Source organism: Ambystoma mexicanum, chromosome 13 (genome assembly GCF_040938575.1).
Source record: "Ambystoma mexicanum isolate Mex_15411 chromosome 13, UKY_AmexF1_1, whole genome shotgun sequence".
Taxonomy (NCBI): domain Eukaryota; kingdom Metazoa; phylum Chordata; class Amphibia; order Caudata; family Ambystomatidae; genus Ambystoma; species Ambystoma mexicanum.
Genome location: NC_090938.1, coordinates 31,111,890 through 31,127,149, shown reverse-complemented (window position 1 = coordinate 31,127,149; position 15,260 = coordinate 31,111,890). Strand labels below are relative to the sequence as shown.

General features: G+C 49.5%; 1 protein-coding gene across 5 annotated transcripts in view; it reads left to right on the top strand.

Moving 5' to 3' along the window:
- Nucleotides 1–12,956, top strand: part of ATP2B4 (ATPase plasma membrane Ca2+ transporting 4) — an 803,527-nt gene extending 790,571 nt beyond the window's left edge. For 3 of the 5 annotated variants that reach the window (XM_069633088.1, XM_069633085.1, XM_069633084.1), the window contains one exon: nt 3,864–12,956. In XM_069633088.1, coding sequence (XP_069489189.1) covers nt 3,864–4,184 — 321 coding nt within the window. In that variant the 3' untranslated portion in view covers nt 4,185–12,956. The remainder of the gene's footprint in view (nt 1–3,863) is intronic. The other 2 variants (XM_069633087.1, XM_069633086.1) reach the window with 1 other exon arrangement.
- The last annotated feature ends 2,304 nt before the right edge of the window (nt 12,957–15,260 follow it).

Here is a 15,260-nt window from a genome sequence, read left to right as displayed (position 1 = left end):
ACCTGCATTCACATGCCTTGTCAATGATGACCTATTGAGCCCCTTTCCAGCCCTTCTTGTACTCTACTGCTGCATGCATCTAGTGAAGGGCCTCAGGCTGCAGCCGGCTCATGCCAGGAGTCGAAGTCAGGTGACTGAGCATTTTATGAATGGATTATGCTGCCCAAAAGAAATGTCACCCCGCTGACTCTGCCCTGGAGCAGGTGCCGTCACTTCATTTTACAAGAAAAGGTGTTGGGAACCAAAATTAACAACCTATTCTCAAATCCCTTGTTTTCCACAGAAGTCCCCCCCCTGCCCCCTTGGGTGAGTGCCTTCGCATCTGAAGAGGGGCTGTGCATCAAGATCTTAAGCTTTACTTTTTAATGTAAAACTCAACCTTGTTCAGGTGGTCATGGGAGTGCTTTGCAAAAAGACTTATTTACTTGTGAAAACGTTTAGGGTGGGGGCACAAGGTAGAATGATTAGGGTCAGAGAGAAACTTGAAATACTGCGATGCTAAGTATGATTCTTTGGAAAATGAGTTTGTCACTTAAGGCTGCCCTCGAGAATCAGTGTCTGCAGAGAATCGGTGTCTGCAAGTGTCGATGCAACATGCTCTGAGAAGACACAACTATAGATATCACACCCCTGGCATAGCAAATGAATGAGCAAGAACGTTAAACCACATAATGGCCCTCTTACAATTGTGGCACATGATTCATGTGCTGGAAGCAAGAGACATGTCTCACCATTTCCCCTGCCCCTTCTGCATGACCATGGACTTGATCTCAGACCTCACAGAGACTGGTGCCTTTTTTTGCACTGTTGTAGATGAAGGCCTTCACTGGGCCCTGCAACAGTGTCTGAACATTGCATGTAATGCTTTGTACCAGATGAGTTACAGGTGTTCGCTACTAAGAGGACATCTATGGATCACACAACCTATGCTCTCTTGGAGACCACCGTATTGGACACCCTCCACGAGATGTATGTATCCGGCTTCTGCTCTCCTGGAGACCTAGCATTCCAGCACGCTCTGCTGTCCTGGAGACCTACGCGTCGGGCACCCACTGCTCTCTCTGAGACCTATGATCCGGTGCCCTCTGCTCTCAAGGAGACCTATGTCACTGGCGCCCTGTGCTCTCCTGGAGATCTGTGTGTCCGGCACTCTACTCTCCTGAGGACCTATGCCTCCAAATCCCTCTGCTCTCCACTTACGATCTGGCACCCTCTGCCTCCTGGAGGCCTGCACATCTGGCATCCTCTGCTCTCCTGGAGACCTGCGCGTCTGGTGCCCTCTGCTCTCCTGGAGATCTGCGCGTCTGGTACCCTCTGCTCTCCTGGAGATCTGCGCGTCTGGTACCCTCTGCTCTCCTGGAGATCTGCGCGTCTGATACCCTCTGCTCTCCTGGAGGCCTGCGCGTCTGGTGCCCTCTGCTCTCCTGGAGATCTGCGCGTCTGGTGCCCTCTGCTCTCCTGGAGATCTGCGCGTCTGGCACCCTCTGCCTCCTGGAGGCCTGCACATCTGGCATCCTCTGCTCTCCTGGAGACCTGCGTGTCTGGTACCCTCTGCTCTCCTGGAGGCCTGCGCGTCTGGTGCCCTCTGCTCTCCTGGAGGCATGCGCGTCTGGTACCCTCTGCTCTCCTGGAGATCTGCGCGTCTGGCACCCTCTGCCTCCTGGAGGCCTGCACATCTGGCATCCTCTGCTCTCCTGGAGATCTGCGCGTCTGGCACCCTCTGCCTCCTGGGGGCCTGCACATCTGGCATCCTCTGCTCTCCAGGAGACCTGCGCGTCTGGTACCCTCTGCTCTCTTGGAGGCCTGCGCGTCTGGCACCCTCTGCCTCCTGGAGGCCTGCACATCTGGCATCCTCTGCTCTCCTGGAGACCTGCGCGTCTGGTACCCTCTGCTCTCCTGGAGGCATGCGCGTCTGGTACCCTCTGCTCTCCTGGAGATCTGCGCGTCTGGCACCCTCTGCCTCCTGGAGGCCTGCACATCTGGCATCCTCTGCTCTCCTGGAGATCTGCGCGTCTGGCACCCTCTGCCTCCTGGAGGCCTGCACATCTGGCATCCTCTGCTCTCCTGGAGATCTGCGCGTCTGGTGCCCTCTGCTCTCCTGGAGGCCTGCGCGTCTGGTACCCTCTGCTCTCCTGGAGATCTGCGCGTCTGGCACCCTCTGCCTCCTGGAGGCCTGCACATCTGGCATCCTCTGCTCTCCTGGAGATCTGCGCGTCTGGCACCCTCTGCCTCCTGGAGGCCTGCACATCTGGCATCCTCTGCTCTCCTGGAGACCTGCCCGTCTGGTACCCTCTGCTCTCCTGGAGGCCTGCGCATCTGCCGCTCTGTATGACACATGTGTCCAGCGCCCTGTGCTCTCCTGGAGACCTGCACATCTGGCATCCTCTACTCTCCTGGAGATCTGCGCGTCTGGTGCCCTCTGCTCTCCTGGAGATCTGCGCGTCTGGCACCCTCTGCCTCCTGGAGGCCTGCACATCTGGCATCCTCTGCTCTCCTGGAGACCTGCGCGTCTGGTACCCTCTGCTCTCCTGGACTTAGTGCTCTAGCCATTGCTGCTCCTATCCTCACACTGGGCAGTGTTGTTGACAGCACACTTATGGAAGACCTAATCCATGAGGGACAGGCAGTACAGGTTAGGCTGCTTGATTGCCAAAGGGCAGCAACTGTAAGGCAGGTAGTAAACACGAACCTTACGGCATGCGCAGAGCAGTGTGTAGAGCTTGTCGTAAAACTCGGTGAGGCATACACTCCAAATAGAGCCTGGAAGAAGCTTGAGATGCAGGCAGCATGCATGATGTGCAGAGAGCAGACAGCTTGCAGGAAGACTGAATGACTCCCAGAGGGCCGACCAGACGGAGAGGGGGGGACCTCATGAGACACCCAGAAAAAAGGGAAGATTTCACACAGGAACAACATTTGTGAGGACCTTATGACACAGATGACCACACATTTTTGTCTTGCCGGCATTGGCTGTACACTTAGAGTAGATTAGGTTTAGGACGTAGAATGTTGAGTGAATGGCAAAACACATTAGCCCTATTTTTCTGTCTGGCCATCTCTCTCTCCTTTCACACCTGTCCTTCTAACTGGCTTGACCTCTACTTCATTAGATGTGAAGACCTGCTCTCCCTGTTTAATGGGGTCCGAATGTTTCCTTTCAGACCTGGAAACCTTTGCATGCTCTGCCTTCCTCAGCCGCCTAAGACCGGAATCACTGTGATTAGCTAAGCAAACCTCAACTTTAATCTCCTGTAGATTACCCAGGTAGCCCATTGGATTTCAGACTGGCATGGCACCGCACCCGGGCATGTCCTGCCCTTCATGCTGACCTTTTGCCCAGAGATACGGTGCCACTGCTGGTTATTTCAAAGGATGTTGCGTTGAACCTTCCCTGGTTTGGAGAAGCCCCCAATCCTACAGGGGCCGGGGTCTTGTCCCTAGGCACCTCCTTCTGCTTGGTAGAAACACCATGTTCCAATTAATATTTGCATACACCACGGTTGTGTTTTCAGTTGTGATATGCACAATTATATTTTTTATTTGTTTTGGTTTTGATTTCACACTAGTACTAATGCATTTGAATTACTGTTTTTTACTCCTGTGTGTTTGGAATTGTTGCTTTGATTTTATTTGGCTTATTTTATTTTCCTTTCTGCAGCCTCCTTAGTCTTAAAGAACACAGCTGCCGTCTTTTCTCCAAGTGTCAATTTGGTACCCGTGGCTGTACTTTTGCCCCTTTCTCTTTCCTCACTTTACTTTTTTTATTTTTGTCCATAGTGGTCTCTTATCATCCATCATCTTAATGCATACATTTTTTCACAGCCCTTCCTCAACTTCTTCTTTTTTCACCCTTCAAAAAACAGATCAAAGTGGTGAACGCATTCCGTAGCTCTTTGTACGGTGGCCTGGAGAAACCAGAATCCCGAAGCTCCATCCATAACTTCATGACCCACCCAGAGTTCAACATGGAAGAGGACGAGCCTCGAATTCCACTCATCGACGACGAAGAGGATGACGACGACGACAACGGTGCCGAAACCAAGGGGCTTTTGGGGCAGCAAGCAAGCATTCCCCACGCAGTGCCTACCGTGAACACAAATAACAATGCGGTGGGTGGGGACCCCGTGTCCATTGTTGCCTTCCCGTCAGAGAGCCCCTTGCACAGCCTGGAGACGTCGATTTGAACTTCAGTCCCTTCTCCTCATGTCTCCGGTCCTTCCAACACCTTGTGTGATCTCTTCATCGCTTCACAGCAGATGTGCTCACCCTTCTTCCCAAAACCTACTTTCAGGCTCAGTAGTCTCTCGAATTCAGGGCTTGAAGACGTTGACCTCTATGACCTTTGTGTCCAGTGACCAGATCCAAGATAGTTGTGGAAGTCTTTTCCATTTGATCATGATATACAAAAAATGTGCCCTGTGAACACCTTAAGAACTTGCGAGCAAACATTTGATGATGGCATGATCTGTTTCCAGTGTGTGACTGAACATATGCTGGAAGCAGATGCAATTCGCTTTGTGACTGTGTACTTTGAGTTTGGTTGGGTGAATGGACCGCTTCTCCAAGACATGCAGACACAATCATTGTTTCATAGCTGGACTGAAAGACAGAGAGCGGTCGCTGGCCATAGAGTCAGAAGAAGGGAGCCTGCTGTTTTATGCTCATCTAGTCTGCTTTTTCTCATCTTCATTTGCAAACATCTGCATTCCCTTTTAAGTGGAGGGGCTTGTCTTTCATTAAAATGTGCATGCTTAAAATTAACAGGGGAGGCTATGAAAAAGATACTCCCTTGTGGACAGAAGCACCAGGTGGACAACCCTGTAACAGGACATTTTCCCGGCATCAAAAAAGCCATCACTTAAGGTAGTGCAGTAGGTGAGAGGGTTAAACGAACTTTTGGAGAAACAAGCCCCCTCCTCTGACCCTTCCCCCACCAAAAAATCTGTATATAGTGCTGCAAGAGCTGATGTCTCCAGATGAGTCTTCCACCTTCATCCTGGTTCTTAAATGCTCCTCACTGCCTCCTGATCTAATGGGGTGCCCTCGAGACGGCAGGCGGGGAATCACGGAAGTCTTAAACCCTGTGTCCATGTGTCTTGCCGTAACGAGGACCTCTGTTCCTCTGTGTGCCATTGTGCTAATGCAAGAGACGACTTTAGTCTCCGACTGTGGAAGCGAGATGTGCTGCAGCGAACAAGACTGCCATGTATTGGACCCCTGATGCCCGCGTTGATATATTGGCTGGGCATGGGGTGGGGGTATTTTCACTGCCAGGCAAATGTTGTATATGCGCTTTAATGTGGCAGTATGAGTACTGCTAATGAATATTTTCTGTGAGTAATGTACCTAAAACGGGTTTCCTCCCTCCTGAAAAGTGTGAGCATGGGGCCAGAAGGATGGGTAGACTGCTTAGCGTGGGAAGCGCACCAGCCGTGCAGCCAGGAGGATCATCAGACATGTGCTGTAACCGAGATATCGAGTCCTGCCTTTCTTGGACAGCATCAGCGGGACCGATATATTCTTTTGCATCATGGGCCCAGAGGATGGACACAAAGATGTAGACTCTCCAACACATCTGAAACCTTCTAGAGAATGGGACCCTGTCGCGGTGTTCGACTGCAAAGACACCGCAGCACTCACTCCTCCAGGACTGACCCTTCTCAGCCTTATGACTACCCACACATGAGGATGTGTTGATGGAGGGAAGTTGTTGCCTTTTAATCCCAAACTTAACATCCCTGAGCATTTTCCTCTGGCCTTTGGTTCTGCTGGTGGGAGTGGGGGTGGGGGTAGGCTGCAATAGCGAGGGATAGGGCCGGGCTCTGCATTTAAGAGACTTAATCTGAATCATGGACCAGTACTTTAGCAAAATTAAGGAAGAGTAGATTCTCTTCCCCTGCGCCGTGTCCACATTCACACAATGCTCCTTGCGGCCATAGGGGCACTGATCCAACCCATGCCTATCAAATTGGGAGATTGCAATTTGCCAAGGCTTTGTTCCTCTTGCCACAGGGACATTGTCTTTGAGGCACAGACTGAACTCCCCCTCCCCTCCCCCAGGTCCCTACAATGTTCCGCTCTTTTCGATTTCACGTATGTCACTTGAAGAGTCTGCAGCAAACAAACATCAGAGAAAACAAGTGGCTCTGCTTATTGTGCACTGGTGACCCCCTCTCCTTCGTCTGACGCCCCCACACACATCCCCAGAGCTTGTTGTTTAGCAGCGTAACATGGGTGCAAGTTGTGGCCAAGGAGCCTTCATGCTGGAAGATGCCTCAGTGGTTGGTGATTGTCGGCTCATGCACCAGAAAGTCAGAGACTACGACGCTCAGCAACAAGGCAGTGGACTCAAGAGGGCATCCATAGTATTTGGAGCTGGCTGGTAGTGTTTGAAAGGAATTATGGAGGCGGGAGGGGGGGGGGCGGCGGCATCGAGACAACCTCAGGAGGAGATGGAGGGTGGACATCTGGGTTTTGAAACGTGGTCCTTAAGCCCCTGCGTCCACAGAGCTGGCTGCAACGACCCTGGGATAATAGCACGTCTAGAGTTTACGGTACAGTGTTTTGCCTGGGCACGGTGTACTTTCGTGGGCACCCTTTGCACGGACGATCAATAGATAGAACTGTCCCTGTTGTGTAAGAAAGCTGGCCAATGACCAACACAGCCAAATGGATGGGCATAGCGCCCCCTCAGCCTCACAAGCCCATTGGCCAAAGGGTACGCCGTCTTTAACGCACAACTCTAAAGCAGTCGGGGTCAGTAAACTAGGCAATCAAAGAAAAATAACCCTGCCTGCCTGGGGCCCGTATTAGTGGTTTTTAGTGGTATTCTTTTCAGGATAAATAGCCTCGCGAACAGGATGAGGCAACTTATTTTCAAAGACATGGTGGAGGGGCAGCGATCAGGGGTCCCGCACCTCTGGTGCTGTTTGCCAAACTTAGTGGGTTGCCCATGTCTCTCACACAGATTAAGGAATTGCTCAGAGGTCTTAACTTTTTTTTTATTTACTTGCCATAGTTGAGAAAATAATAAATCTATATGAATATTATGCAAAAAATATAGTTTTTCTTAGATTGAGAATTGTCTTTTAATGTCAGCCATATGAATCGTGTTTGACGTTTGAATGGAGGGAGGAGCTAATAGCTAGGGGTCATGTGACGGAACATAAGCAGCACTTCCTTTCTCCGAGCAGCCATCTTTGGAACCTTTAAAGTGAGTTGCATTACACGCCTTTTTTATAGGACTTCTGCTGAAATGGCTAATTGCTTTAAGTAAAAGCTCTCTATGTGCATATGTTTTTTTTATGTCTGATATTTTTTCTAATCGGTTTTAATGCAAATCTAAGAGCATTTAATATCTACTTAAGTTATTGAGTAGAGAGAGATCTGCTCAGTGCAGGCATCCCTTGTGGGGCATCGGGGATCTGTTGGAAAAGTCACTGCGGAAGTGCACGGTCTCGTGTTTGGACCTCACAACCATTGTCCTCAATATAGTTGCTCCTACGTGCACCCCCTAATTCCCAGTCGGACGGGTCCTGGTGACAGCACACCATGGTTTACAATGCAATCTACCAGCTGCATGCACTGTTTGGTTCTAACAGGCCGCCACAATATGGCATTTCTTGAGTTTACAAGGTGTGCTAATGCATGGATAGGTTTCCTTTGGCACGCAAAGCTTTACAGGTCGTTGCTCAGGGTTTCAGAATTCCCTGAAAGGCAACACTTTTTTGACTGACATTTGCCAAAGTTTCATGCTGTGCGCTACCATCTCCCCTGGAATAAAGAGCGGCCCTCTTTGTTGACTGTCATCCATGTTACATAGTCGGACGCTTTCCTCTGATTTCAACACCTGGTACTTTGACATTTCCTTTGAAACCTACAGGCATGGACCAGACCATACAACAGTAAACCAGTGTCGCTTCATCTGGAGTTCCGCTCATAGACAGCATCTAGAGTGCCCTCCAGGTACTGGTCTCACAAGTGCCGGCCCATTACTACAGCTCTCTATTGATGGCCTACTTCACTAGTCTTCTTTCCAACACTCCTTTCCTGTCCCATAAAATGTACAGTTGAAAGCACCACCTGTAGTCCAACTTCAGAAATCACGTTGGAGCCATTCAAATGAGAGCCCTCATAGAAATTGCGATATAATGATTGCCCATTGAAATTGCATGATTTAAGGGTAACATTATATCTGCACTTATTGTAAATTATTGCGAATGACATTATTTTGCCAGAACTGCCAACATTCTATAGGCTATAAAGATGGAGAATTTCCTTTTCTTTCTTCTCAGCTTAAAGTTGAGTCCCTCTTCCTCCACCTGGGCTTGAGCCAGTGGTTTTTCTTAATGGCTAGGTTGCCTACCCTCTTGCACCCAGCCTGGACCTTGCATACAACGGGCAACCCCTGGAAGCTTTTTCTCTCCCCGCAGTTCCAGACATCTAATAACCCTCTTGTAACAAGGAATGTCTCCCCAACTGTCAAGGTCCATCCTCTGCGTATGAAGGATCTCACCTAGAGCCCACTATGGCCTCCACCCTGCTTATGGGGCTCGTACACCTCTCACTTCTGACTGGATCTTGCCCACTGACTTATGTTGTGTACAAGTCATCTGGCTTAACCTGGACCTCTGCCTTCCCCCCATTATTGGGTATGGTAGTTTACATGGCCACGTATACCCACTGAGTAGCAAGCATGGGCCCGTTCTGAAGGAGGTTTGTCTTGCGCCAGAAGCTAGGTTGAGGCTTGGTATGTTTGGGTGCTTTAAGTGCTTTTATGTGCCAGGTATAAGGCTTGCTAGACATGGGCATTCTACTTCCAAGTGCCAGATATGAGGCCCAGTGCATATGGGTGCTCTAGCTCCTCGCCATGGTGTCAGGAATTCAATCTTCTTCTGGCGCTTGCTAGGGCCTTTTGCTCTCTCCGTATAGCCCATCATCGGCTGCCTGTTTCTAGCTCTCACTGAAGTGCCATGAAGGAATCACTTCCTTCCGGCTCTCCCAATATTGTCCGGCATGAGCATTGTGCCGGTTTCTTTCACACTGCCAACACAAGCCGCCTTCTGCTTGCATTTGATTTTTTTTGCCAGGAATGGGTATCTGATGGCTCTTGCCGCAGAGCCATAGACTGGCCACTGCCTCGTTACTCATTGCAATTCCAGCAATGGTCTTCCACCTGCAGTAGCGCCAGGTATGGGCCTCCTTTCTACTAGCCGAAACCGCCAGGAATTGGCCACCTTCTGCTGGTACTACGTTCATTCATCGCCCAAAAATATGGGGGCGTGGGCAATATAAGGGGTAGGGAGTGCTGTAGGGAATAAATAATAGGGGAGGGGAGGCATTGGGGGTAACCCCACCACCCCCGCCTTAATAACAAAAAAATCAATGATTTTGTTTTTCACAAAACATTTTTGGCAAAAAGTGCTATGGAAAACAAACTGGTGAAGAATGAGCCTAGAACCCTTCTGCTTGCTGAACCGCCAGGAATGGGCCACCTTCTGCTAGCTGAACATCCAGAAATGGGCCACCTTATGCTAGCCGAACCGCCAGGAATGGGCCACCTTCTGCTAGTCAAACCGCCAGGAATGGGCCACCTTCTGCTAGCTGAACCGCCAGGGATGGGCCCCCTTCTGCTAGCCGAACCGCCAGGAATGGGCCCCCTTTGCTAGCCGAACCACCAGGAATGGGTCACCTTCTGGTAGCCAAACCGCCAGGAATGAGCCACCTTCTGCTACCCGAACCGCCAGGAATGAGCCACCTTCTGCTACCCGGACCGCCAGGAATGGGCCACCTTCTGCTAGCCAAACCACCAGGAATGGGTCACCTTCTGCTAGTCGAACCGCCAGGAATGGGCCACCTTCTGCTAGCCGAACCGCCAGGAATGGGTCACCTTCTGCTAGCCAAACCGCCAGGAATAGGATCCCTTCTGCTAGCCGAACCGCCAGGAATGGGCCCCCTTCTGCTAGCCGAACTGCCAGGAACGGGCCCCCTTCTGCTAGCCGAACCACCAGGAATGGGCCCCCTTCTGCTAGCCGAACCACCAGGAATGGGCCCCCTTCTGCTAGCTGAACCGCCAGGAATGGGCCCCCTTCTGCTAGTCTAACCACCAGGAATGGGCCACCTTCTGGTAGCCGCTCTGCCAGGATCAGGTGACCTTCTGTTGGCCTTTCAGACAGGAATGAGCTATCTTAAGCGGCTCTGGCAGTACTGCCTCGAGTGGGCCACCTTCTGCTTGCTCTTGCTGCATTACCAGGAAGGGACATCTTATGGCTCGTAGCACATTGCCAGGGAGGTGTCATCTATCTTCTGCTGTCCCTTAACACAGTATGAAGAAAGAGCCATGTTCTTTTTGCTCTTGCCACAGTGCCAGGAAGGCATCTTCTGCTGGTTCACACCAACATGCCAGGAAGACCTGCCTTTTGCTGACTCTGGCCACAGTGCCAGAGGGGACCCATCTTGTGCTGGCTTTTGCCACTGTCCCAAGTGTTGATTACCCACACTTGCTCCAGTCATAGCACCAAGTGTTTTTCTATTTCTAAACATGCAGTCCCTCTGATTCTCTTCTTAATGGACCCTGACTCCTTGGTATTAACACGGCCTCTTTGCTGTAATTTCTTGTCTACGGGTCTCAAGGGTCAATTCCACGGTTTAGAGCCACACTGTCGACAGTGGGATGTTTAGAGGGCTATCATCGGACTCAGGTCAACCTGTTGGGTGAACCCAGCCCCACCCCAACGTCCTTTGAGCCTCAGTTTCTCTGTATGTCTGACCACTTCTTGTTGGTTGAGTGAAGCAGACATTTCTGGCTGAGCTTGGTCAATGATTGCCAACTTGTTGGCATGGAGGCCAGCTCAATAATAGTTGCAATTTTTCCTTCTGATTTTGGTAAAATGTTTAATGGCTTACACTACAAAAGTGTGTGCACTACAATGTGCAGCATCGCAGTGCACAAGCAATATTTTGAGATTTTCACAAGAAGGTCATCTTTTGGTGGGATTTTAACAGCAAACTTTTAGAGAAGTTTTTTCTGGCACTTATAGTCAACTGAAAGGACAAATTATGTATAACTTAAGTATGTTGTAGCCAGGGAATGATGAGGTTTCTTGAGGCGTGCATCAACGTACCCTTTGGAGTGTTGGATGTCGGACTGGAACAAAGCCTTGTGTACTCACTGAGCTCAACGTAGTTGGTACCAAAGACGTTGCATCACTTCCTGTGTGCAGCGGCCATTTCAAACAGGTGTCTTCAGCCTGCTCTCCTTGTACATTTCCACCCAAATGTGCATCTTTGTTTCAAAATGGTTTTGTGCATTAATGTTCCTTGATTCAGCCGTCAATGCGAGGTGAAGAAAGCTAAATGCATTTTTAAATCTGCCAAAAAAATCAGCTCTGTGGTGCAGGAATAGGCTTGTTTTTAGGTGGATGGGAGACTTGTTCTCTGAAAAGGCAGTACTTTGAGTTCTTTGGGTGCCCCCTCCACCACCTTGTTTAGGGGCAGAGGTTAATAGTATTTTCATTTTAAACTGTTAACCTGGGGGGTGGGAGGGGCTACATATCCTGTGACTCATTCCCTGGCGATGGTCATTGTGCCAACTTGTTGACCCCAAGCCATAGCTCCGTTTAGGAGTGAGACCACGAGGGTGCGGCACAACACCCAGGGTCATAAAGCCTCCACCAGGTGAAGAAGCGCCAAGGTGAAACCCTCCTTCCAGTAATCCTGCCCAGCTGTGCCATCCGTACTACGGAGGCTACCGTGGTTGGCCTTTGGTGACGCCGCAGGAGGGCCAGAGAACAGTGCCTTGATTGTTGGGCCGTTGGGACCACGCCCCTCAAGCTTCAGTACAGCCCTCCTGCCCTCAGAACTCCTCCTGAAGACCCTTTGCCTGTGTGTTCAAGCCTTCTGTGCCCAATTGTGGGCAACATGGGAGTTAACCAGGGCTGACCTATGATTTACTGTTACATTTCGGGTTGTATATCCGTGTGCGCTGTTGCTTGTGTATAAACGCACACACAATCTGTCTGTATATAAGTCCACATACAGACTCCTGAAGGCTGGAGTTACCTGACCTGCTAACAGGCCCAAGAGACCAGTTCATCACCTCGCGTAGCACCTATAGAACAGCAGTTTGGCAATCGTATAGTCCAGGCCACAAACTGTTTTGAAATACACGGGGGTGGGAGGGCGTTGCGTTGGATAGAATTACTAGCAAAAAACAGTTCCCCAAATTGCCCCTTTAAATCATGGTGTCGATAAACTAGCCATACCCGCAGGACTGCTGAGGACATATCTACCTGGCCTGGATTGTACATGTGTCTTGTATGTATACATTTGTACTCGTGTGTATGTGTGTTTGTATAAACACACACACACACACGTACATACCAAGAAAACGCATATATATATAAATATACATATTCTTTTTCAGAAGAGCACGCCATACTGAAATAAAAGTTTACTTTTTTTTAATAGTAGGAACAATCAAGCAGCGGTATTTTTGTACACAAATGACAATATTCCTTCTGTGGTCTGCATGTTATTAAACAGAAATGGTGGTTTTGAAACAACCTGTACCCTGTTGTGTGCCATATTCCCGAGTCCGGCTTAGATGCATCCGACGTGTACTAGTATTTTAAATCCTTGTTAGTCTCTGTGTATAACACACTATTTTGCATGTATTTATACATTTCTTGGGGGTGGGAAGGGGGAGAACGGATTGATTTATTATCTAGCTTCTTCCAAAACATTTGAAGCTCAGAAAATGCCATATATTTCTCTTATGTAACCATAGGATACCATGAAAGAAACGTGGGAGGGCAAGGCGGGCATGGGAGAAAACGCACAAAAATCCAACAAAAAGAGAATGTTTTCAGCCGTTACACGCTTTCTACGCTGTAGGCACTGGTCAGTGCCCTGAAGTGCATTAGGGAAAAAATAAAACGTATGTGCCCACTTTGTAACTGTTTTGTCATCAGCGTCTGTTTTGAAATCTGTACTGTCATCAGTTTGTGAAGTCACTGGCATGTTTATGTTGTCATCGGTTTGAGACCATGCTGTGTTGTAATGCGTGTCTGCTAACTTGTGATGTCACCAGTGTCGGCCGAGTTGTCGTGTGAGCCTAGAAACATCTCATGTCGCCGCTGTTCGGCCATCTTGTGATCTCACCACTGTCCTTTAACTTGCTGTGACGTTAATGTGTGCGCCTATCAATCTCTCATGTTATTCCTTCTTACATATATATCTGTTGTTTTCACGCCCTATTCCTGCCTCTGGTAAGCAGGTTAATGATGGCTTTTATTAGTAACCAATGTATTGGTACTCTATTTACTGACTTCAGAGGAAGGAGTCATAAAGTGCAGACTTTCTCCATGTTGGAAACGAGCACTTAACCCATGTACTAGCCTCACAGCACCTCCCAGTGTCTGTGGACGTGTAATGTCTTCAGTGTGCTTCTGCCAACGCGTGACGTCATCGTGAGTCTTCTCGCATGGCATCTGTGTGTGTGTGTGTGCGCGTAATCACTCAGTAATGTTAGTAAAAGCCCATTGGCTGTCCACACAGTGTCTGTAATAAGACCCTCCTGTACAGACAGGAGACGAGATGAAGCGCGATGGTGGCCCGTAAATATGGCTGTGTGTGTGTCAACATAGGTCACACAATTGCAATCGGCTTGTTCACACTGGTTTCATCTAGTTCCTTTCTGCCAGGATATATGCAGGGCTTTAACTGGGCCATGGCCGGGCCTCGGTAGTCTCCAGAAAGGGCTCCCGAGCCGGGGCCCACCCCCGACTAGTCCCAGCCAGCGGACACCTCAGGCAGCCTGTGTGGAGGCTGCATGGTTACATGAGCTGCCTTCAGAGAAAAGGTACGCCTTTTCTTTTTTCTAAACCGAAGTACTGACACCTGCAAGCAGTGGGTGTAACTGTGCAGTGCAGGCTGCCTGATGGCTATGTACTCGAAACAGGAGGAGGGCTGGACTGCTCAACTCTCCTTTTGTTTTGCGTTACTAGTCATCACTAACTAGTTCCTCAGAAACAAAAGGAGAGACTGGGCTCTCCAGGCCTTCTACTGTTTCACGTACAGCGACACCAACAGCAGGCAGACGTTTCATTCAAGGAGCCCATGGTTAAAGCAGGCTCCTTGAATGGAAGGGCTGCCTGCTGCGTGCATGAGCTGGGGCACACTAGTGTCACACCTTTTGATGCCCCCAGCCCCTTCTTTTGTTTAAAAGGAGGGACTGGGTGCATCTAAGGTAATAGTGCCAGTGTGCCCCAGCTCCACCTACTTTACCAGCCGCCCTCCCACCCCCGCCCTTAATCGAAAGGGGGGGTGCTCTCGTTAGGGGGCATGTGCTTAGGCCACACCCCCAAACTAGAGCCCCCTTTGATTTCCAGTCCCACTTATAGCACGGGATATATGGATGTCTACAACTATATGGACTGCACATTTTGCCCATTATGAAAAGGATTTGGTACCAGCTGCGCACACGTCACCATCTAAGGTCAGGCTGTGAGCACTGTCCTCATTCCTTTTGTGCAGTTAATGCGGTTTGTGTATTTTGTGTTGCTCCTGAGAAGTGCATGCAGACTCGTGTTTCCTTGGGGATTTGCCACCTTTACGAGGCATTCCCAGTTTGCGGGTTTCCTCCTCAGCGGGCAGCTCCTCGCCTCTCTTGTTGAGTGCATCGAAGCTCAACACTGAGTCCACTCCTGGGGATCTCAAGAGGCCTCCTGATGTGCGCCCTCAAGGTAACTTGTTTTATTCCCAGCAGCTTTGTGGGGGCAGGTGGTAGGAAGCTGGAAAGACTTTCTTTATTTGACCGTGTGGCAGCTATTGGCTGTCCCCAAAATAAACAACAGGAGTGTGATGCTGGCACTGGTAATAGTACAGGAATTTTGGAACTTTATTTGGATATCATATTCCATTGGTAATTATTGTTAACCTCCTTTCATAACTAGCTTACATAGACAACCAGGTCAGGTTCCCTTTAATGCGCCCTCTAGTAGGGTCACTGTTAGAAGAAAGGGCTATGCTTTTACCGTCCCTTTACTTGTTTTTAAGGCATGCAACTTTTTGCCAAAGCATTCAGTCTTTCACTCACCGTTCACATTTTTAATAACATAATTTAAAAGAATAGGCTGAAACAATTGTTGACAGCTTAAAATTAAAGAGAGACTTGAAAGCAGCAGCAAAGACTGACCATGCAGTGGGATTCAAGCGTCTTCATAACCTCGGAATTTACTGCCTCTATAGTTATACTGTTT